The 24,622-nt window shown below is 40.6% G+C and overlaps 1 protein-coding gene across 1 annotated transcript; it reads left to right on the forward strand.

Annotated features, from left to right (window-relative positions):
- Positions 1-4,435: 4,435 nt before the first annotated feature.
- ANXA2 (annexin A2) lies at positions 4,436-24,205 on the forward strand. The gene is made up of 12 exons (XM_008637857.2): positions 4,436-4,543; positions 8,211-8,310; positions 13,872-13,966; positions 16,732-16,845; positions 18,717-18,807; positions 19,278-19,357; positions 19,680-19,739; positions 20,333-20,426; positions 21,131-21,226; positions 22,178-22,236; positions 22,884-23,006; positions 23,865-24,205. The coding sequence occupies exons 1-12, from the start codon at positions 4,496-4,498 to the stop codon at positions 23,973-23,975; spliced, it is 1,071 nt and encodes a 356-aa protein (XP_008636079.1). The 5' UTR covers positions 4,436-4,495; the 3' UTR covers positions 23,976-24,205.
- Positions 24,206-24,622: the final 417 nt, after the last annotated feature.

The following is a 24,622-nucleotide window of genomic DNA, read 5'->3' on the forward strand; positions in this document are numbered from 1 at the left end:
CGCCCTCCCGCACCCGCGCCCGGCTTCTCTTTTTCCGGCCCTGCCCGCCCGTTACTTTTCTGTGCTCGGTTCCACGCTGGGACGGTGGGGCTGTGGGCGAGGAAGCTTTGTGGGCCCCGCAGCAACAGTGGGTGTGGTGGCGGCGCTCAGGAAAGAAGAACCGGTCCCAAACTTCGTCAAACTTCCCCAGATAGTCGCTTCTTCTCGTCGTTAGGGTATACAAAGGCTCAGCTGGGTTGACCACGGTATTGTAAATTCGCTTCTCGGCGCGGAGGCTTGCAGAGAAGCTGTGCCGCCAGCAGGCTCGCTGAAGGCGGTGTTCACTGAGATGGAGCGAAGCTGGAATTGCTCCTGCAGACACGGTGGAGCCCAGAGCCCGCCGGAGGCAGCGGCTCCTTCGTTTTCCTTCCCTTCTCGCCCAGGGAGCGGCCGCGGCTGCCGGAGCCGCTACAGATGCAGCAGCTGGCACGGACAGCAGGAAAGCCCTGCAGGGCAGTGCCGGGTGGGCAGCCCCCCCCCCCGGGCGTTGCCTTTGCGCTCCCCCGCGATCCGCCACGGAGCCCTGTGCGCCTCCTTGCTCGCACAGCCGGGCTTGGGCGTGGCTCTGCCCCTCACCCTGCGGAGATCCTGCTGCTGCCTTTTGGGTTGTGAGTCAGCTCGGACACCACTTCCTCCTCGAGTGAGGAGGGGAGGGAGGTAGGATAGAGGAATGTTGCCAGGTATTTTAACTGAAAGAGAAGTGAAATGATTTCAGGATAGTCATGCAGAAGTGAGTTATGTGTTTGTTTATACATGGCAACTTCTGTTTAACATTAATTCTTATGTTCATATTCAAATGCTGTATCTGCACAGAGGTGCAGACCCTCATGTATCAAGGTCAAGAATGAAAGACTTTTGGAACCTCTGCGCTCTTGAGTGATTCATCCCTGTGTGTGCCTTCTGTTGGTAGAGCTGGTTGTGATAAGCAGCCCTAGTGAGTACAGTTTCCATTGGCTAACATTCGGTGTAGATTGCCTTGATGAACAAAAAAAAAACCCCAAACCCAGCAGGTTTTCCTGTAAAGTCTCAAAAGTGAGGATAATTTGAATTTGAAGAAACAAAAGTCCTTAATTTTGTATGTGCAGAGTATCTTCCTGGAATGGAACTTCCTGGGTTATTAGCAATCTGTGGAAGAGAATGGTTCAAGCATGTTTGTGGTAGTGTGGTTTAATGGGTTTTGAAATTCTTTTCTTTAAAGATGATTGGTTTTCTTTTTGCTCCAAATAGTGGCTTTAATTTATGTGCTAAACCTCGTTGGGTGGTTTGAGGAGATACAAGCTGGCCTATTTGTACTCCTGCTTAGCATTGTATATAAATGAACGATTTTGAGGCCTTGTTTCATTTACAGCAGATACTGCAGGTCTTCCTCCCTCTCCCTCATCTCCTCTGTTAACAGGCTTGCCCTAGTTTTTGGACACAAATATGCTTCAAGTGGAAGAGTTTCCATTCTCTCATTCTGGGGATGCCGTTTCCTTGGCTCGGATGTCTGGGAACACCCTTTGTTCAGATCTCTGCTTAGTATAATAAGTGCTTCTTAAAATGCTAACTCTGCTTATTGAGCAATGTAGTTGTTTGTGCATACCTGAAACTTTTCCATGGAACACAGGGGTTTTTTCCATAATGTGTGTGAGCTGGCCCTGGGAATCATGATACGGGGCTGCTTTTAAGCACACATTCTTCTGTTACTAAACAGTTATGGGTATAAGTTGGTGAATCGAGACTGGGCCAGTATAATAACAGACCTGCAAACCAGTGCTTTCTGGGAAGGTTGAGGTCAAAACACACCATCTCTTTTAGCAGAATAATGTGATTCAGGATTGTGTAATGTGCATTTGGAAATTGGTTGTAGAGACTTGCCTTAAGGTATTGAAGTATTAGTTTACAGCTGGAAGGTAAAACTTGATTCCTTCCCAGTGTAAGGAAGAACAGGCTAGTGCAAGTATTTTCTGTTTACATGTTTAAACCCATCCAGAACTTGTCAAAACTGCATCAGATAAAATCAGTCCATTGGAGAACAGTGAGAGTCTGTTCTCAAATAAGAGTGCTTTACAGAGCAGGGTGTGACAAGAGCTGTGTTTGTTCTCTGGATTAAAAAAAATCTTTCTCTGCAAAGATTCTTGCAAGAACTCCCATTTTTTTCTTTTGCCAGCTTGCTTTGATGGGTAGTCAGTTGCTATAGCATTGTTGTGTGCTGGTGATATGAACCTGGAGTTGCAGCTCTATGTGAGGGTGTGTTAGTTCTGTTCCTGGACTCTGATCAAGTGTTTTGTTCCAACAAACCTGATTCAGTGTGGATTTTAATTGATTTAGAAACAGTAGTCTTGCAAAAAGCTGTTCAGTGATAATTTTTTTTTTAATGTGAAAGGTTATGCTGCTTTCTTTACTTTGAAGCTGCTTGCTTCAGCTCTCGCTGGTTATTTTCTTTGTGACGGGCAAGGCTAAAGGAATTCAGTTGCTCATCTTCGGTAGTGGTTGAAATACTGTTAGAGTACAAAGGTCTCACAGATAGGCTCTTCATTTTATTAAGTGTAAACATTAAGAACTTTATAACTCAGGAATATATCAATTTCCTCTAACCAGCATGATTAATAGTGCCAACAGCAGGTAGCAGCTTATTACAACTTCTGCAACCTGTCTTTAAAGGCCTGGGTTGGATTTTTCCTCTGAAAAAAAAAAAAATTCTCAAATATATCAGTGCATGACTGTCATTTTTGTTTTCTGTCTTACTTTTCTCCCCTGGAATCTTAATTTTTGCTTGAAGTAAAGTTGCTTTTGTTACTTACACCTAGATTGTTTCAGAAGATGGAAGGTTCTCTTCCTGTACTCTGAGGAAAGGTGAGGTAACAGCAGTTACTCTACAAAAATACTGTAATTGTGCTGCTGCGTTTTATTGTTATAGCACTAGCTATTTTTTCCAAAAGTAAAGATTTCTTTGTTTTTCTCTTTCAGGAGCTAAAATTTAAAAATGAACACCTTTTCTAGAGTTTTAACCAGATCACCATCATTAATAAACTATTTCAAACTTCTTTCTGGTTCTGGTTTCGTTGAGTGGAGAGGAGTTTGGTTTGTCTGGGAAATTGGCCGGGGTGGCTGGTACTGAGGAAGCCCCCATCCCGTCAGCAGAGTGGCTGATGGAGGATTAAAAACCATCTGAAAACCAGTTGAAAGGACATAGCCACGACTGGCCACACAATAGCTGGGAGTTGTCTAGGAGGGCGTGGAGCCAAGGAACTGGAATGGGGAACCGGTGACAGTGTGGAAATGAAGGGTGTGGCACCCAGCTGAAAACAGGGCAATTTTGGTCTCAGTCTCACTTATCAATTAGTGGAATGTCACTGGTTTTGAGGTGCTGCTGCCCTTTCCCCTCTCCTGAAGCCAGCTCTTTTCCTGGTTTGGTAATGCTCTCTGCAGCTGAATTGTAGAGGTCCTGGGGAAAAAAGCTTTCATTTTAACAGCAAATGATGTTTGCTGCAGATGCCATCCTGGGTGACAGGATGTGAGTGGCAGCGTCTGTCCTTTCCATAGAGAAATTTGAGAGCAGGGTTTTGGGAATGCATCAAGCCTTTTAAATATTGTCCCTGGCTTACAACCTTTGGAAAAGCTTTCCTTGATTGAGAGACTCTCACTATAACAGTCATACAGCTCTGGCAAACTCCCTGACCAGAAACAAGCGTTTAAAAAAGGTGAAGTATTGTAACACAAGCTTATCACATCAATGTTCATTTCTGCAACATGTATAATCGATCTGAGGGTTGGGATTTTCCCTATTTTTTTACATATACAAGCAACTTGTTATCCAGGTCCTGACAATGGAGCATTGATATTGATTAACTTGCCACAATGGCTCTTATTTTTGGAGCTACCATTTTAAGATAGTCCTTATTACCTCATCTCTGATAATTGTGTTATTAAGTGGTGTTTGTTCTGGGGAGCTAGAACAAAACCACAAGACCCAGCATTCCAGGGTTATAAATTGAACAGTTACTATGGCTTTGTAAAATGTCTGCATGAAAAGAAATAGTTCCACTGCATTTGCTGAGTACTCGAGGAATTGGGCATCTGGTTTAAATGCTACTACTTGTTGCTGTTCTTTGACTTTGAGCTGGACCAAGCTATATGTTTGTGAATAATTTTCCTGGTACTGAGTTGTCAGCTTAGGCTCTGCTTCTGAGGCAGAGATTCTCCAATTCCTGTTTAAGTATTTAAAATGCATAAGAAATGCTTGTTTAAGGAATTTTTATTGTACAATGGAATGAAGACCTCTTGCTGTTGCATTATTAATGGTGGTGTGACTTGGAAACTCTCAAACCTTTCCTGCTTGGTATTAGCAGATCCATTTGACTGTGTCACTTGAAGTGCTGCAGTGTTTCAAGACTGGTGTAACACACTGATGTAACTGTAAATATATTTAAATCAACTTTGGCTTTTTTTTCTCTCCTTCCAGCATTCTTTCAAGATGTCCACTGTTCATGAAATCTTAAGCAAGCTCACCCTTGAAGGAGATGTAAGTATTGTTATCTAAACAAGAAAAGTTTGTTTTACTTAAATGTCTCATCTCGTTCCTTTTACAGGACTCTGCACCAACAATTGTACTGATCTGTACAGTTTACAAGATTCCACAGGTCTTGAACTTTTATTGGCTAAAAAACTAATCAGCAGTGATCAGTTTTCATCCACAAACCAGCTGTAAGCCATAGGACAGTTACATGATTTAATGAGAGTTCTTCTAACTGGCCAGCAGCACTAGCAGTATCCTCCTGCTGGGCCTTATCAAAGAGATCACAGGGCAAACAATGGCTGGTTTGCATCTATGTCCCTTTCTGCCAAAGGAACAAGTGAGTTAAGGATGAGAACAGAAGATGAAAATATATTCAGTTTTGATTATACCCTCTGAATTTATTTTTTTTTTAGTTAAAAATGGAGAACATTATGAGAACAAAAATATTGGGGATCTAATTCCTGTAATGGTTATCACCAAAACCAAACTAGTTCTTGAAAAAACTTATTTTCTCTTTTTTTGTTTTGGTTTTGATTGTGTATTTTTCACCACATCTGCAATTGGTTTATAGTTTTATTGAAATACCAGAAAGCCACAGTCTTTGTTTGATTTCTTAAGTTGCAGTTAGATGGTATATTACCAGTGTGGTATCAGCATATCATGCCATGAATTTATGGTTTTGTGATTGTCACTGAAGAGGAAGTGAATCCTATCCTTGCATTATTTCACCACGTTGCTAATGAAATTGCTACACATATAAATCTTAGAGCTGGTAGCTCCAGATCTGAGCTCCCTACAAGCAAATGTTTGGGCAATTTTTGTAACGTGTGGCGAAATTACTTATAGCAGACAATGCTTGTGAAAGAGCTGTTGCAAAGAACTGGCCAGTGCACTGTAGGTAAGTGGGAAAACTGGCTTTGGTAGTGCAAAAGCAGTCCAGTCTTTGTTTTTCATGGTTGTGTGTTTCAATGGAGAATTACTTTTGGAATAATATTTAAGCAATCTGTTCCCAAGGGCAGAAATGTTTCTTTCCTGATGCTTGCAAGTAGTTGCAAAAGTCAGATTTGAATACTTTTCCATGGCAGCATTTCCATCAGGAATCCTGCTGCAGAGTGTAAGAAGGATCAGGCAGCTGGTTTGTGCTGTAAGTTGGAAGCCAGAATTACTGAGTAGTTGGCCTGTGTAGCTCTACAGCATTAGATCAGTTCCTCTAAGCAATAATTCAGCAAATGAACTGATGTTAAACACAGTACTTGGACCACCCATTTTTCTCTTAAAAATTTTTTAACATTAAGGGTATAAAATGGTTGTGGCTGAGCCCAGTGCTGTCCTGTGCTCTGCATCAGTGGTACAGCAGCTGATTTGAGCAAAGGTGAAGGAGATGATTGCCTCAGCCTTCCTTCCTTCCAGGAGAGGATGGAGTTGAGCTGAGGTTGATCTGTGCTCCCAGTTTCTGCATCTCTCCACAAGAGTGCAGAAAAGATTCTTGGAATACTCAGGTGTAGAGCCTGTGAAAGGGTCCTGGTGTTTTTAGGTTAAATTAAGCCTCTTCAGCTGTTAGTGATATTTGCTTCAGCTGTTGGTGGTATTTGCTTCTCCCTCGTGTTTACCAACAGGATTAAATTTGTCAAGCTCAGAGGAAGTAAACCAGTTGGAGGACCTCTGAAACACGGTAAATGCATGGGGAAAAGACCAATTTCTCTGCTTTAGTTTGGCCCAGATGGGTGGTGAAGTTGCCCATCAGCTGGACTTCTACTGCCACACTGTAAAGAGTTTTATCCTGAACTAAATGGAAAGTCAGTTAGAAAGCTCTCTTGTCTGAAAACATACAGTCCTACTACTAGGTACACCTACTAGTGTACCAGAGTAATTGAATAGCTTGGAATTTAAATGGCTGTTTTTCATAGGCAAGCACCCTGATAAGACCTGTCAGGTGTCAGGGAAGCTGAGTCTGACTTGATACATGCCTTGGGTGGAGGGACAGAGGAAAAATGGCCACCAAATTGCAAATATGCTCTGTATTTTGTTAGTGTATGGTATCATCTTTACAGTAAAATACTCCATCCAAATTACTCAGAAAATACTTAGAGGTGGGTGGAAGGAGAGGTATCCAACTCTGCTAAGGTCACCAGGTGACTTGCTTCAGATTATCCAGAGTGCTGGTTAATGAGTAGTGTCCCAGGATGATGGATGCCTGGTTTAGGAATCTTTCAGGCACACAGATTTCTGTAAGGCTGCTTTGCATGTCTCCATTTACTGTTTCGATTGCCAACTCGATCCGCTAAAAGGACAGGCTGTGTTTTGTGGTGTGGCTCTGGGCCAAACTGGGGCCACTTTGCTGGACTGAGCTGGTGATAAGAGACAAAAGAAAATTATTCAGTTTATTGGTGCTTTTCTGACTTCCCATCTCCACAGCATAAAACAGAATGTTTCCAGAAGGCACTGGGGTAGTTGCCACAGGAATCTGTACAGAACAGCGTGACCTCTACAGGGATAGAGTCAAAATTAGTCAGAAAGCATGGAACTTTTTAGTTAAAAGTTGTCCTCTTAAAAATTTGCATGTAAAAGTATTTTCCAGGGATATTAGGATAGCTTAGTCCTGTTCATGAACCCAGCTTTCTTTTGGAGTTAGAAATGGGAACAAAAGTTTCTGGAGATCTTTTCCAAGAAGGCTTAGTTGTTCATCCACTTAGGAAATGGCTGTGGAAATTTCAGGTGGTTGTAGCTCTACCTCTCTGCCAGAGGTTTAGGTTTCTAAATTGAACTCAGCAGAGTGGGATTTGTAAATATTGCCCACCTACTTGTACGAAAATCTGTGGTTTAGTTTAACCTTTCCCTGGGAGGTGATAACAAGCTGTTAGCTTAAACTGGAGCAGCTGGGTTGATTCTCTGTTCTGGTCACTCACTGTTTGCAGCTATAATCCTCAAGAGACGGTCATAATAAACAGCTGATAAAATCTGGTAAATTGGAAAACGGTGCATCTGTTTACTAAGTGAATTTACCTGCAAGTCCTCTTACTCTCAGCAGAGGTAATTTGAAATGTCATTTGGTTTTGCAAGCCTCATGCTGCTTAAAGCAAGGATCTGCAGGCCAAGAGTCTCAAAAGATTATGAGTAACTTCTGCTTTCTAGAACTATAGGCTTAAATGGATTTTTTGTGTTATCTTTAAAATCCATGAGATTTGTGCACAAAACTTTTTCTAACTTTATCATTGTTAATCTTCAATTTCGTTCTTTTTTTTTTTTTTTATCTGTAGCCTATAATCAAAAGTAAAATATTGGCTTCACATCGAAAACACTGTAGACTTTAACTTTCTTGGAATTAGTTTCCTGCAGTCATTTTCCTTCAGATCTAGCCAGAAAACTCCAGATTTTAGAATACTGAAGTTTAGTGAGTAAACTTGGAAGGTGTTAGGTTCTTGCTGCAATAAATATATCTATTTGTATATATTCTGTGTTATAATAAGCATGGCTGTGAATGGATTTCTGGACAATAAACGAGGAGAACAGAGTTCAGTGGCTCTTTGTAGAATTGCATTTTCACAGATACCTGATGGTAGTTCTTGCATTTAAACATTGGGCTAAATACCAGGCAACCGAGAGTCATGTGTTTGATTAACTGCAGCAATTACACAATTTAACTCTGAAGTTCTTTTTGTTCTTTTCCTTCCAGCATTCTCTCCCTCCAAGTGCCTATGCCACCGTGAAGGCCTACTCAAACTTTGATGCTGACCGGGATGCTGCGGCCCTCGAAACAGCCATCAAGACCAAAGGTGAGCAACAGGGGCTTCCATTCTATTGTAAGATAGAAGGCTGGCTTGCAAAAAACGAAACAAAACTGTGTCTCAAGACCGACATTTTGATATCCTTACTCAAGGATACCTACTTTAGGTGGTGTTGGATTTCTCAGACAGCACTGATGAGATCTTGACCATTAGATTTAAGTGCATGCTTTGAATATGCTTTTAAGTTTGTAGCCACGAGTTGTTGAGATTATCACTAAAGTGTCCACTTTTTCTCTCTTGACTCATCAATACTTCAAATTCTACTTCTTTTCTGCCACTTAAGAATGAAGTGTCAGCTCCTTTGGCAATGATTTAGGACTGGGCTCTGAATCATGGGTTTCTACTGGATAGTTGGATTGGACATTTCTTCTTCCTTTCAGCTCTCCAGAGAGCTGCGTAGGGGTGGTTTGAACATTTTTCTCCTGCGTTTTGAACTAAATGCTCATGTATCTTGTATTAATTTGGGGTCAAAGAAGGTCCTAGAAACTAGAAATGAATTTGCAGTATTTCAGGGGCAATGTGAGAGCTTCTCTGAGCCAGGCTCTTGGATAGGGTTCCCTCTGGTATATTGAAACCATTAGGAGAGCAGGGAGTGTGAACTACAGCTCTGAAGTAATGCCTTGGTGGTACTCCTGGGGCTGTGATCCTGTCCTAGTCCTGGGACAGGGAGTGCCACACTTTCCACACTTGCTTAGGCCAGAGGAGCAACAGCTGAGCATAGCTGGAACTGGCAAGTCTTTTGCCTTCATGTCAGGAGAGAGAGAAATTGAAAAGCCAAACAATTTCTCATCAGAAAGAAATGCTAAGTCTTCCATCAGTGCCAGCAAAGCACATGTTTGACTTGCTATAAAATGTAAAATATTTCCCCTCCCTAACAAGCGCACAGCTTCCTTTCACAAGATTTCTTTATTTAACTGCAGACATTCCTTATTAAAGTGGGTTCAGTTCTAATTTTGAATCATTTATGGTTTGGATTTAAAAAAAAAAAATTCTGGTGAGAGAGGTGTATATATATCATCAGGTTTGGCAGCAGATGCTTTGTGTATGTGTAGAGTTTTATCTAGACTTCAGAATTTTTTGCAGCTCTGATTATAGGGCAAATCTAAACATGTCAAATACACCATCAGATTCTCAGGATGGGTACAAACGTACACATTTGAACTCTCAAGCTGCTAATTATTGCAAATGAAAATTGCAATATCCTAGGCATTACGAAAACTTTCCCAGTCAGGAAAGTCAAGCTCTTGTTGTCTTTCCACTTTCTCCCAGCGAAGATAAGCAGTGTAGTTAAGATACATGGGAACATTTCATTAGAGAAATGATTTTCAGCTCTCTGAGTGAATAATAGGGAACCTACTCATGGACCTGTTCATAGGATTGAGCTTCTCTCTGCTTATTAGTTTGTTATCTAGGACTTATTTTGGGAAGGTGGCTTTAAAGGGGAAATCTCTTTATTGTTTTGATACTGGGCCTACCACCCTAAAGAACCCCACAAAAGAAGTATTGTGGAAAATTAAGAAGTAGAGTGTTACGACCCTTCTTCCAGATACTGTTTCCTTGCACTTAGAATGTTTTCTAATAGGATATTTTCATCTGCTAATTCAGAAAATTTGCTAAAATCTGAGCTCTCTCAAATATATGTGGGGTTTTTCCTCAAATGAAAATTCTGACTCATTCAGACAAGAATCTTTTTTTTTTTTTTATGAACAGTGACGTAAAGAGCTACCTGCAAGTTTTAAAATAATTTTGGGAAATATCTAAGTAATTTTTGAACTAAAAATATAGCACTCTTAATGAACAAACTGTCTATATCCACAGCAGCTACCATTTTCCTAGGAAGTATTACTATTTCTCTAGCAATTAGTTTGCATTGTATGTGAAAAGTAGAAATAAACAATGTAAGTTATCACAGAATGGTGAAGAGGAATATGACTTGTTCATTTTAAGACAGCAAGAGAGATAAGCTATAAATATACATGCAAACTGGTTTGTGGTTGAAAATTTTAAAAAACCTCAGGCACATAGGAATCATTTGGGGGGCTTTACTCTCTACAGGATAAAGGACTCCTGGTATCTGAACCCCTGGGCTTTCTTTGTGCTGAAAATCAAGGTCTGTACATGCTATGATGGGCCTGCATTTCACACTCACCAGAACAGTATTTCCAATATATTGGAAACTATAGCAGTGCTATGGAAATGATATCTCATGGAATCTTATCTCTGGCTATACCTTATGTAAACAGTGCCTGAAGCCTGGTGTTTGCCATCAGGGCAGGCCAGTCTGGGAGAGTTACCATATAAATTATTATCCAGCTGTATCTCAGTAATGGAAACTCCTGGAATCAGACTTATGAATCTCCATTTTAGTGACTGGGTATAAAATGGCTAAAACTTATTTTACTGCCTAAACAGCAGCAGTATATCTGGTTTAGGGAAAAGATCTAGGGCAGAGTGTCTGACTGTTCTGCTCTATGTAATATCTAAATATTTCAGCATTCATGCACACTCTTCAGACTAATTCCTGAGAGGTTGCTAAGCCATCTGTTCATCTGTGGGGACCTCTGGAAAATACTGTGATGTGTTTATTTGGGCATAGATCTACCTGCAAAAACTACACTGCACAAATACATTGTCCAGTCCTTTTCAGGGCTTTGAGTGGAGCTGAATTAGATGCAGGGAATTTATATGTATCCACCAGCCTAGGAAGGGAAATGTGCAAAAATGACTCCAGATCATATAAAAGCAGTTTGTAGTTAGCAATTGTCAACCTAGAGGTTGCGTAATGCAAATAACTTGTTACAGTTGTGGCTTGTTCCTTTTGGTATAAATGCCATGGCTATGTTTCATTTTTATGCTGTTTAGCGTTTCTGCAGCAAATTCACCCAGTGCCTTGGCATGTCCTTTGTAAATGCTGGCTTTTTGCTGCATACAAGAAGCTGTTTAATTTCTTTATAATGCTCTGTTGTGCCCTGTGTATAGATGAGCTGACGTACACGAACCTAAACAGAAGAAACTATCTAGAGGGGCACTAACAGAGCTTATGTTAGATTTCCTTTTCTTTTTTTTTGTAGCAAAGATGATTGCTGAAGTGTCCCTTTTCTGTTTTAGAGTTATTTCCTAGCGTTGAGACTTTGTGTGTCTGAAGTACTTGTTAAATAATTTTTTCAGGCTAGGCTGTGAATAGTTGTTACTTGCAACCTTTTATTGAGGTCTCATGGGATACTATTTTATTCCATGGCTGGCAGAATTCAGGCACAGGTTTGTTGTAGGAAAGGGCTTAGAACATAGACCTGTAATAAATTTATTATATCCAGAAACTGGTAAAACAATGATGATATGTAAACCAGTCAATTCAATCTTACAGAAGGGTCTCCTGTTTATGTAGTATATACAACATGCCTGTACCTTTTGACAGGGCTTTTAAGATTATGAAATAAAAGTTTTTAGAGGATGTCTGCTGGCTTGCTGCTGAGAGAGGGCAGTGCCTGAAATGCACCGAATTGCATCACTCATATTCCAAATATTAAAACTATCACTAAAGAAATATCTCATTGCAACACAGTTTGAGTTTGGTGAACCCTTGCTAAGCAAAATAGAAGAGCTGAAATTATGGTCTTTTTTTATCTAAATTTTTGCCTTTAACCCCATTTGTGTTCGTTTCCCCATTTTTGCTGATTGAGCTCCAACACTGTGATCTTACTAATGCCACACATTGCCTCTTTCACAAGAAAAGCTGTTATTAGGCAGAATTTTCTTTCTATTCCCTATTGATAGAAATGCAGGGATAAAATCTGCCTAGCCAGAATAAATTTGGAAATAAACTCTCTTTCATTGCCTTAAAACTTCAGAGACTTTAGCAAACAGCAAAGTGTTGGAGCTGCTGTCCTGCTCTGCCCCACCTCAGCAGCTGTGAGTCAGCATCCTGTGCATGCAGCGTGATTCCCAAGTGTGAATGAAGTACAAGCACTTACTTTCCACTGCATGCCAGAGCAATGAGTTAACTTCATATTGCCATAGCATATGCATAAGAAACTTGGATGCAGTCAGTCATTTGTGGGCTTCTAATCTATAGCGATTGTGATGCAGCTTGAAAATGTCATTTGCTTTTTTGAATGCCAAGAATGGTTTCAATTCAGAATTTATTAAAAAGCTTAAGACGTTGGCTTGTGCTGTGGGCCTGCAACAGCTGAAAGGCTCAATGTCTGTGTGTGGCCATTTCTGGACAGGGAGAATTTGTTTTCTTTTATAATGTGGGAACACTTTAAAATGTGCAGGAGTAGATTATGGCTGAAATGTGCAGTCAGTTTTCAACCTAGAGTATGTAACTTAGACACATGATGCTTTCCAGGGCCTTTTGGCATCATTTGCAGGCCAAGCTTGTGTGAATAAGAGCACTGATGTAGGTCTGCCTCAGCACAAGCTAAGGACACGAGGCTACCAAGTGTAGTATTTCATAATGAAAAATGTGGTGAAGAAAGGGGAAGGATTTTTGGATTTGACTTATAATTTTAGATTCTGTAGCTAGGGGCTAAAAGGTCTTTTGCAAGATTCCTACTTTATATGATTCGTTTTTATAATATCTGTTGCAGTTCTTTGTTTCAGTTGGGTAATAGGGAAAATAAATGTAGCTGGATTCTGGCAGGGATCTGAGTCCTGCTAAGTACCTGCTGATCCAGTCCTTACTTTCTGGGGTTTTTTATCAAGAAATCATCTTTTATGCTGATGTGTGTGCAAGTGTGTAAAAATCTATTCATAATACTTCTATTAAACAGAGAGAACTGAGGTGAAGCTCTGGGCTTGTTCTGACCTCTAGGATTAGAGCCACCTGTTTGCTTCAAAAGCTGACAGTTGCATTGAAGTGCATGGATTTGAAATGATTCCCTTAAAACGAAGCTTTTACTGATATGCAGTTCACTTACTTAAAAGATAAGCTGGGAGTCTGAGCACCCACATCCTCTAGGCATGCCAGTTACAGCTCAGCATGGATCTTCCAGTGATTCCAAAAAGAAGTAGCATACTTAATTCTTCCAGTGTCAAAATTCCTTCTGTCTTCTGAGCCTCTGAAACATACTGAATTAAATATACTGGTTTATTTTCCCATTTCTATGTTTGAAGTGATAGATAGATAAAATGTGTTAAATGGAAAATATAACTGCTTTATTAAGAAGCCTTAATTGAAAACACTAAAATGACAGGAGAGGCTTTAGTAAGTACAAGTTTTAAAGTCTGTGTTCTTGAGAAACTTTTTGCAGAATTCTGGGTGCCTGAACACAAGTGCACAGAGACACAAGTGAAGCACAAGACAGAGTAGCAAAGCTGGTCACAAACTAGACTTTGAGGTGTGTACAAAGATCTGCATCCCGTCAGAAGTCTGGGCTCTAATTGGTGGCACTTCCTCCAGGGCCAGGATAAGATAAACACTTGCTAGTGAGAGCTGCTGAGCTCTGCTCTGGACAGCACATGTGCTGTGTTTGGAGTGCTGGGGAACATCCTGATACAAGAACAGTAACAAGAAAGCTTCTCTGACTGTCTGTCTTGTGTCTTTGTAGGTGTGGATGAGGTCACCATCATCAACATCCTGACAAACCGCAGCAATGAACAGAGGCAGGACATTGCCTTTGCCTATCAGAGAAGAACCAAAAAGGTAGTAAAATATGAAGAAATACTAATTATTGAATATTTTTCCTGTGGACAATTAGATTTTTCAGGGTTTATCTTTTCACTGAAACTAAAGATGCATTGCTTTGTCCATGCTGTCACAGTTTAGGACTGGCAGAACTTTGAAATGTGTTGAATATGCACAACTGGGACTGAAATCTGTTTGAGATGGTGCTTTCCTAGCACCTTCAGAAATCACAGTAGGATCCACAGGATTCCCTGGTGAAATGTGCTAAAAATATTGAGAAGTCACTGGCATGAAGTGCCTCCATTTGAAAGACAAAATGAAAGAGAGATGCTTTATGGGATTGATTTTTTTTTTTTTTTTTCCCCCCTTTTGGTTGGTTTATTTGTGGGGGGGTTGGATTTCTGTTTGTTAAGACAACTCAGCGTAAGGGAAGTGTTCTGTTTGTGTTCAGAGAGCTGGCTTAGCTGAGAAAGGACTGCAGTCAGTTGTGCTATGAGCACTGCAGCTACGGAATAGTGATGTAGTGAGTTGAACTGTAATTAAACACTATCCTGTCAGAAATACCTTAGGTACTGATCTACTGATGGAGAGAAATCTGTAAAATGTGTGCAGAATTCTGCAAAATAAGTCTTGCTGTCTGGGAGGCAAGAGCTCTTCTCTTTTGAAGTTTTGAGAATCGTATTATATTTGAAGTTTCATGCCCATGAAAAAGAGGAAACTTATAGAGTTTAGATTATGATGAATGTATCTCTTCCAGGTTTGCCAGACCCCAAATGGTAGTCCTCCAGTAGCATCCCAGAATGCTCATCTGAAACCAAATGTAAATGTAGAGTTAAATTTTGGAAGTTCACCAGCTTTTATGCATGACTGATAGAGGCATAAGCAGAGGCATGGCCAGGTTGGATGCGTGCATGTGTGACTACGTCTTCACCCCACCATCCTGCCCCGGGGACACTGGGAGAGCCTGCACATAAATGGACCCCAGTCATGAAATGTGTCACTTAAAGCTTTGTTAATGTTCTGCATGACCGCAGAAATGCACAGTCAAGAAAATCTGCAACTTTTTTCTTCTGTTTCTCTCTCACGTTTTTTCTTTGCTGCAACCCAAGAACAAACTGAATTTATCAGAAGTTTAACAAGTGCCAAAGAATAAAACAGTTGTGTAAACAATGGAAATGTGCAGTAGAAACCACTCAGAGAGATAAATGTGTGAGGAGGCAAGAGAGGAGGAAGTGGGATATGAAAAGACACGTAGGTATATCTTCTAGGGATAGTGTCTCATGATTTTCTTTGCCAGCAGTTGTGCAGATTTTGTTGGCAATGTGTTGTGCTGTACTAGGCTGCTTGCTTTGTGTGTTGCAAGATCTATCAATAGATCATAAATTTTGAATGTCACATAGTCTGGCTCTCTTTTCATTCCTTTGGGATGAGTGGTGTCTGATGAAAACTCTCAGTTTAGGTTGGAAGGGAACTTAGATGCCCAAGATGTACACCTTCTTCTAGATCAGGTTGCTCAAAGCCCCATCCAGCCTGGCCTTTTAAATACTTCCAGGGATAAGGCAGCCACAACTTCTCTGGGCAACTTCTTCCCTAAAATTTATTACAGAGATTCCTGTAGCAGTTCTGAAGAACCCGTTTTCACACAAATAAAGGCTGGAGCATTGTATCCCAAATTGAGTGGTTGTACTAAAATGTTTCTCAGACTAAAGCAGCCAGATGACCCAAACTCCTTTCCCTCCCTTGGTCAATCCATGCAGTAAGTGCATACAGTATTAGCATAAATTAGTGCCCTGGATTAAGTGGGTGACTCTGGAAATCAACTAAATGCCTTGGCTCATTATCTCTCTGTCACAAACTTCTCTGCGATTCAGCAAAGGTCGCTTTCTCTACCCCCTTTTCCCCTGCCTCTCCAGCTCACTAATTGTTAGTGAGAAACCAGCAACTGAAATGCAGCAATTCCCTTCTGAATGTTACAGATTTAACTCCACCGTAGGGAATACATGGATCTATGTGAACCCCAGACTTAATCCCAGGGATTTCAACTTTGTAATGTACACTACAGGAAGCTGATAATTAGCATAATTCAAGTTGCATCTGAAACCCGTAAGAGGACACGTGCTCTGACTCTGGTGCAGGTTTGCATCCTCTGCAGTGAACATCCCTGACTGTTTCTTTCTAGGGTTGACTGGCAATTAACAAGAGATATTTCAGCTACAATCTTGTGATAGTTGCCTTGAAGACAGACATAATTTTTCAGTGCTCAGGGATGATTTTTTATGTCCTCAGATGGCTGTTTGGGAACTGGGCCTTACAGTGGAGTAAGTGTGCAGTCAATTTTCCAATGTCTTAGCTAGTAAATGGCTGGGATAAGAGGAAAACCACAAATAATACAGTGCTGCTGGGAAAACTGTGGGAATATGATGGAGAAGCACTGACCACAGGGAGTCAAACTCAGATCCATCTGTGCTTATTAGCTCCAGCAAAGCATCAGGGCTTCAGGACTGGAGTGAAGCTGTTCAGGTTGTCTGCACCGTGCTTCCCAGCACTTTGTCAGACACTGGTGCATTTCTTCTTCTTTTCAGAGGATTAGAAAAAAATTCCTTTGCCCTAATTTCTTTCTTAGGCTTTCACAGCAGGAAAGCTCTTTATGTTTCTGTTTTCTTGTCAGTTGTGTAAGAAACACTGCAACAGGCTTGGGGACTTAAAGCCCTGCAGGTTAAATGCTCTGGAGATCAGAAGTGAGCTTTAATTTCTTTTCTTCCGTTGTCCCATCTATTTTACAGGAACTTTCTGCAGCGCTCAAATCTGCTCTCTCAGGTCATTTGGAGGCAGTGATCTTGGGCTTGCTGAAGACACCAGCACAGTATGATGCCTCTGAGTTGAAAGCTGCCATGAAGGTAAATAAGCTTTGAAATTTAACATCGTTGATCTGATGTTGCTGTCTCAAGAAAGAATATGGACTTCATATCCAAGGCCACCGTTTTCAAACTGATTATTAATTTTTTTAGTGCTACAGTTTAAATATCCAGCTGCATCCAAAATGAGAGAAATTCTGGAACTCTGTGGTTTTTAAACTCTTAATTAAATCCTCTCCTTAAGGAAAAAGTCATTCTTGTCAGCTCAGGAGTAACAGGCAGGCTGCTCTGCCTGGCTGCTTTGCTGACTGCTATTAAAAACAATGCACAACTTCATAGAATGAGAAACCATTAAAAGAGCAGCTGTTAGCAGGAGCCATCAGATCCTCTGCTGGCATTTATAGGCTAATACAGTAGTTTCCAGTTACTAGGTCACATCACTGATCTTGAAGGAACATCTATACTAGACCTGCCCCTGTGTAGAACATGAGAAAAATGGGGCATCAAAAGCAGTCTTTGGAGAAAGAAATATCTGCTCCGCAGGCCACTGAAACAAGACTTGAGACATGCTCGTGCCAGTACATTCACCTTTTTAAGCAAACTAGGGTGTGGGAAATTGTAGTTATAATCATCAGTTACATTCTGGATGTTCTTGTTCAGGTTAATTTTTTTTTTAAGAGTTAAAGACAGGTACAATGATATGTCTGAAATTTAGAACATGTCAATAAAACCAATTAATTAATTTCTCCAGATGATTAATGAGGAGTTAATAAACAAAGAAGAAAACAAAACCACCACCTCTGCTGCATAAACACACGCTAACACACCCCCCCCCCCCCCCCAACCCCCCCTCAACACCCACAACCAAAAAAACAACCAACCCACTATGGAGATGGTAACTCCTCAAAGGTGGACCAAATGCCTTGTTTGAGTAATCAGATGCTGCCCTCTCCAGGTATGGCCAAACCATAATTTATTGTGACTCAGACTAGTTTGGGGTTTGGTATTAAAGACCAAGCAATTTGTGTCAGAGTAGCCACAAATGTAGAATATTCTATGCTCTCCATAGGTTGCTCTTCCCAGCTCCCAAGCACCTGGTCTGAATTAACAAAGCACCTCTCAATGCTCTGAATTTGCCTGAGCATAAGTTTGGCTCGATAGAGCATTACAAACTATGACTTCGGCATCAGAGTTGAGTAAAGCAAAGTTATCGAGGTGTTAATTATTTTTCTCTTATACATTCTTGGAAATATTTCAAAAATGTTTAGACAATCATATATGTTGCTAGCCTTCATTTCTTCCCCTTCTTCTTCATTCTTCCCATTCTTCTCTAATGCTTATTAGAGCCATTGTGTGGAAAGCTCTCCTAGTTCTCTTAGCTTTAAGCCATTTTAATAAAATTACTTGGGTTTACTCCTTTTTTTTACCCAAAGGGTACTTTGCCACATAATGGCCTCCATTTTCCACACGTTCAAGACTTCAGCGTGAGACATTTTCCCAGGATGTTGCTCCTCTTGAAATCCTGTGGAAGCTATGCCTATTTTTGCCACATGCAAAATGACAATCTGTTACAGATGGACTTAAGCAACAGTATCCTAACAGGAGGATAAGATTGGATTTTCTTCCTGTGCTCCCAGTGGATAGAAAAAAAATCACACAGGCCATGATAAGTTGAACTTATCCAGTTATGCTGGTGAGAAGGCCGCCATTAGACACTTGGAGCAGATGCGCATAACATCTACAGGATCTCTAAGCCACCAGAAGTGTTCCATCTGTTGTTTCTCAGGAGCAATTGGCAAAAAATATCCCTGAACTGGCTTAGAGTGGGGGAGAGGAGGTGTCTGTAAGATGTTTTTAAACCATTGAAGCCTTCCTGTTCATTGCTAGCTCCTTGAGTCATGTGCGTGTTGCAGGGGCTGGGAACTGATGAAGATACACTCATTGAAATCATCTGCTCCCGAACAAATCAGGAGCTCAGTGAAATCAACAGAGTCTACAGGGAAAGTAAGTTTACTTTGCAAGTTTTCAGGTACTGTGTCTTTCACACTATGTTACTTGGATAAATTCCCCTCAGTGTGAATTTTATTATTAGAAAGCTTATCCAAATCTGCTTTGGTTCTCTGCCATTTTGTAGTGGTGTTCTGGATATTGGTGTGGTTTGTATCATTTCATCTTGTTGCTTGGTAGCAAACAGATTGAAGGATATTTGCTACTAATACAAGTTGTGTCTAAATTAAGTTTTTTTTTATAGGCTTTCCATGACAGACTGATTGCAAGGAACTCATGACTAGCTGGTAGCAATGCTGGGTTTGATGTAGGCAAGCGTGGGCTGGTTTTCATTGTCCTCTACACATGACTCAGTAGACTGTAGCTGTTCGTTTATGTGCATAAAACACAGTAATTAGCAGCCCTTTTTCTTGTAAAGCAGTATTTGTAAGACACCCTTTGCCTGAAAAGAACTCTTTGTTTTCTAGTGTACAAGACAGAACTGGAAAAGGACATCATATCAGACACCTCTGGTGACTTCCGCAAGCTAATGGTTGCCCTGGCCAAGGTAGGGCTGTTCACAGTTTTCCACTTTCCCTAATGTGTCTGAGTGGTGGCTGCCAGTGAAACAATTGGGTGTCTAATACACTCTTGAGTTCCCCTGTGTTTTCACTGACCTTTGGGGGGAAAAAATATTCAAATGAAATGAAAATGAGGGGCAAAGTATTTTAACAGAAATGCAGCATTCATAACATCAGCTTCATAATGGCGGTGGAGCATACAGTTACTCATTTAGCAAATTCAGGTTAAAGAAAAATAATGGAATATGCACATAGCAAACTGCTAACTTTCTATGAAACCTTTCTAAAATACTCTTACCTTGTTTGAAGGGCAAAAGGTGTGAAGATACCTCTGTGATTGATTACGAGCTGATTGACCAAGATGCCAGGGTAAGTGCTGGTAATGACCATGAAATACCTCCAGCTGGTCAGGCTTTTGGGGATATTGAACATAAAAGTACTGTGGGAGTGGAGAGCATTTGTGAAGTAGGTGTGTGTATTCCAGACTGCCCTGCCAGTAATGTTTGCTGTGTCAATGAATCTGCCACTTGCAATCCTGATACCTTCAGTTATCCATTTTCACAGGCTGCTTACCCTCTATACAGAAGCTCTCTCGTATTTCTTTTAGACCCATGAAGAGAAAGAGCCTTTAACAAAAGGAAACACGTCCGTTGCAATGAACTTAGTGGCTGCTAATGCTTGTTTATTACATTGAGTCTGTCAAGAGCAGTTCTGCTGAGGTAAACAGAGCTAAATACAGAGTAAAGCTGGAGACAGAGATGAATACAAAGTAATTAGTCTTAGTTTCAGATTAGGTCCTTAAATGTTGTCCTGGTGACCTGCCCAACTGCTTGTCCTTGTGTTTCTCCCACAGACACAGTTCCAGTAGTGCTTATTTTTCCAGTAAGGAAAGTGTATACATCTGCAATGGCTTCTTGTGCAACTCCTGATTTTTGTGATTTTCCTTTTTTCTCTAACCCCAGGACCTCTATGATGCTGGTGTGAAAAGAAAGGGAACTGATGTCCCCAAGTGGATCAACATTATGACTGAAAGAAGTGTTCCTCACCTGCAGAAAGGTACTATTCAAGAAACAGATTTTTTTTTCCTATAAGAGAAAGTTATAATAAAATAGTAACTATTTTGTCCCAGATATGATTGAAATTATTGTGAAAGGCAGTCAAAAAACATAGGATATCTCATAAATCTTAATCCATGTCCAAGGTGTTAATTTTTTTTTTTAATCTAGTTATTTCTGCAGATGTGTTGATCTCACATTTTGTGTGTACAGCTCTTTTTTACACAGGTGTAATAATGCTCAATTCTATGCAACATGCACTGAAAACAAAGATGTTGCAAGCCTGGAAAACATGGTTGCAGAAGACCTTGAAAAGTCCTTTAGTTTTTACCTCTGTCCCAGGGTAGCTTAGCTATATCACGTGTTTAAATCTGTGAGTGAAGGCTCAAAAACAGCTCTGATACTGCTGTAAGCAGCACATGAGAAAAGCCATTTGAAGACTTCAGGGTTTTGTTGTTTCAAAAAATACCAGTACAGAATTAAGATGGGATTTTACCAGATTATGGAGGTGTTCAAGGAAAACAAAAAGGCCATGACATGGGACCTTTAGCTGACAAACTTACGCTTGTATTTAAGATGAAATTCTCAGGACTTGCATAAGTATTTATTAATCTATATTCCTGTGTCAGTGTTCATGCTTTGGGTGGTTAGTTCTGCCAGTTCTTGGTCTGGTTTTGGTTTCACCTGCTTTCTTTTCTGTGCTAGTGTTTGACAGGTACAAGAGCTACAGCCCATATGATATGTTGGAGAGCATCAAGAAGGAGGTTAAGGGAGATTTGGAAAATGCCTTTCTTAATCTTGGTAAGTTACCCTGAAGACTGTCTTTATATAGGATATTTTCAGCACTCAGGGCCCAGATTCACCTTGCTGGATGAGAAATTATCTGGATGTGCTGGTATTGTTGGATCCAATGGTGTATTTTAGGATATTGCAGAAAGTGAGAAGCAGCTTATTTCTGCTCTCTGCAAAACAAACTTTTCTTTCCAGTTAAAATGAAAATGCATGTGTGTTGTGATCTGCTGTTAGTTATACTTTTATTTGATAGAGAAGCTTAATGTTTGTTTCCCCAAGCAAACAAAAAGGTTGAAACTGTTCGGTATCCACATAAGCTGGAGAGAAAACAGCTGTGTGTGTGAGAGAAAACAGGCAGGCAGTGAGGGGTGATAGGAGCTAATTGAAGAGTTGATTTGACTTGACACTGAATTCTCTGAAATAGGGAGGCAGGGTGTAAGGCTGGTACTGTGCCATGAGATGAAGATGACAAGGATGTCACTGTGTTTAAGAGGGAGTTCTTTAAGGGGAAAATCTGTTTCAGACTAAGGGTGAACTGAGAGCTGTGTAATGCAAATGGAGTATAAACAGAGCTCAGCCTTGAAAAGGAGGCTTCTGGTGGATTAGCATACAAGGAGTGTTTCCAGAAGAGAGATTGCTTGTAGAAGTGGAACAATGAATTGGGAGGTATGGAGGAGGCCTAACATTCAGAAATTATGCAATTCTGAAATGATACAATTTCCATGGAAGGAAACGCTTTCTCAGAATGTGAGCGTTTGTGGTTCAATCGCAAGCTAAACCAAACAACTTCTAAGTAGCAAGTCAGGTGAAAATATTTTCTCTGTGGCCTCTTTTTGGAGGAACTTTTCTGAAAACCTTATTTTGACTACTTATCATATCTTTAAAAATGGCTGCAATATTCTGTGTCCTGCTATTCTGTGTATGGGCAGGATATTTAACTATCCTTGTTTCTCTCTTCAGTCCAGTGCATTCAGAACAAGCAGCTGTATTTTGCAGATAGACTGTATGATTCCATGAAGGTAGGAAAGACTGTTTTTTCCTGCTACTATTTTTTTTGTCATCATTGTTTCATCAAATTGGATTCCTTAGGCACTTCTGTTCATATGAAATGTGACTGGCATGTAAATAAATTAACAATTACCTAATATTGTTCAAAAGTATTCTTTAACAGTTATGAGCCTGGATTATCTATTCAGATTCATCTGGTATAGGGAAATGTAGGAAAGGGTCTCATAATAAAGATCTTTATTAGATCAGTTGATTGTCATTAGCAAATCTTTTGCATGTAACCAAGAGCAGATAGCAGAAAAATCTGTTTATTGAATGCCAAAGTAAGACATTAAATTTGCCTCAAAACATTTTGTGAAGAAAAAGGATGAAAGAGAAACACCTGGTGACAGGCATTAGGCAATACCAGGAAGACCTGATGAACCAAAACTGCTGCTTACACTCTAAGCTAAATTTGTGACTGCAAGTTGGTTAAACACTGCTGATGAGAAAGGTACATTCATGCTCAAATTCCTGGATCATAATAATGACCTTAGTTAGAAGATTTAATTCATTATATCTTTTATTGCTCATCTCAGTTGCCTGTAGTTTGCTGTACCTAACAGTGGTTTGTTACACATTTCAGCTATTGCAGTTCTAAATGTGTGTCTGCTTGTAGGGCAAGGGAACCCGGGACAAGGTCCTGATCAGGATCATGGTATCCCGCTGTGAGGTTGACATGCTGAAAATTAAGAGTGAATTCAAGAGGAAATATGGAAAATCTCTCTATTATTTCATCCAGGCAAGTTTTTCATCTTTTGTTTTATATCATGGACCTTTGCAGCAGACTTCATTGGATTCGTTGTACCACTAGAATTCATGGGAGGTGTGTTAGAGGCTGCAGTGAGAATTTTATATTATCCATGCACTATCCAGCCACTTGACAATATATGCAAGCTTTGTGCAATCAATTGATGTGTTCTGAAGGAAAATTTTGTTCAACTGTCCCTATCCTCAGATCAAAAAGAGAAGAAGTTGCTGAATGAAAATAGAGCATCTAAATTGCTGCTCCCTTTCATTTCAGTGCTCAAGGAGAAGGATCTTTGGCTAGAGTGATTTTTGCCCATTTCTGTGATTGGACAAGGGGCTATAGGTGCTAGGCTTTGTCTAACTTGGGGCATAGATAAAAAGCTTGTGTGTCTGTTTAAAAACTAGTCTTCTACACACCCTCACAAGAGCATATGCTACATAGTTCCTTGTGTAGATGAAGCTGAGTCAAAATATTGGGCCAGAATATTTTCCTGAAGGTGCCAATTGCAGATTATAAGCAAATTTTTTAAGTTGTGAACTTGATGTATGATTTTTGCAGCAATCAGTGAAAAGGAGCAGAATCAAGTCCTTCAGGTTTCCTTTGTTGTGTTATTCTTTTTCATACCCAAATTTCTCTCCCTTCTTGACCTTGCATTTGTATTGCAAGAATGATTAAATAATTTCAGTTCACACGTAAGTAAAACTCAGTCAAGATAGTCTCCTCCAGGCTGAGAAGTCTTCAATGTAAATCATACACCATCCCACAGGTCTAGAATATAATTTATATGCTTTCACATTTTGTGATTGTTTCCTCATATGTATTTTTTATTTTTCTTCCCTTGCTTTACAGCAAGACACAAAAGGTGCTGAAAACTGTCATGGAAGAAACCCAAGTCCAGAGCCATGCGTTTTTTGCTCTTCATTTTACTGTAATCCTAGAAAACCTCAATTTCCTAGCTAACCTTGACTTGCCCTTTCCCTGCCAGAGCCCTGCTGCCGTTTGCTCCCCTGTGCTGTGTGTGCCCCTCTCAGCAGCTCTGCTTGGCTCTGCCAAAGGTCCTAACAGTGTATAGCCAGAGAAACTAACTCTCCAGGGAGAAACGCGCTCACATGTGCTTGTGAAAGGCTCTACCTCTCTGTGTGATGTTTCTAATAAAACAGAAATAAAAATCACGTTTTACTTTAAGAATACAGGTCTTTCAGACATTAGTTTGAAAACTGTGTGAACAATTGGTGTGTATTTAGCTCTTGCTGTCCATTTTCTGTGTTATTTTTATCCTCCTGGCCGGGAGGCTGAGGGCACCGCGGACCATCCCCAGCCAGCACGGTCGGGAGCCGGTAGGATGCGCTGTTCTTGTCTTACTGAGACACTTTCTCCTACTACAGCGTGAAAGTCACACCCCGAGTGTGAGGGAAAACGCGTGAAGAGCAAAACTTCCCCCCCAGCTAGGCGTGGGGCACGTTACCCTCACAGGTGAAGGCTGAGGGGAGTGGCCATCCAGGTGCTCTCCAGGGGCTGGTGGTCACATCCCCAGCACAAATTAGTGCAAATACCACAGAGCTGTCAGGAGGCAAAATGGTTTCCTCTTTTCACAGCTGTTGCTCCTT

Source organism: Corvus brachyrhynchos, unplaced genomic scaffold, assembly GCF_000691975.1.
Source record: "Corvus brachyrhynchos isolate BGI_N302 unplaced genomic scaffold, ASM69197v1 scaffold200, whole genome shotgun sequence".
In the NCBI taxonomy this organism is placed as follows: Eukaryota; Metazoa; Chordata; class Aves; order Passeriformes; family Corvidae; genus Corvus; species Corvus brachyrhynchos.

Excerpts from the sequence above, each read along its gene's own strand:
- ANXA2 (XM_008637857.2), top strand. The coding sequence starts at position 4,496 with ATGTCCACTGTTCATGAAATCTTAAGCAAGCTCACCCTTGAAGGAGAT. Across the intron at positions 18,808-19,277 it reads CAACAGAGTCTACAGGGAAA|TGTACAAGACAGAACTGGAA; the intron begins GTAAGTTTACTT and ends TTTGTTTTCTAG. Across the intron at positions 19,740-20,332 it reads TGATTGACCAAGATGCCAGG|GACCTCTATGATGCTGGTGT; the intron begins GTAAGTGCTGGT and ends CTCTAACCCCAG.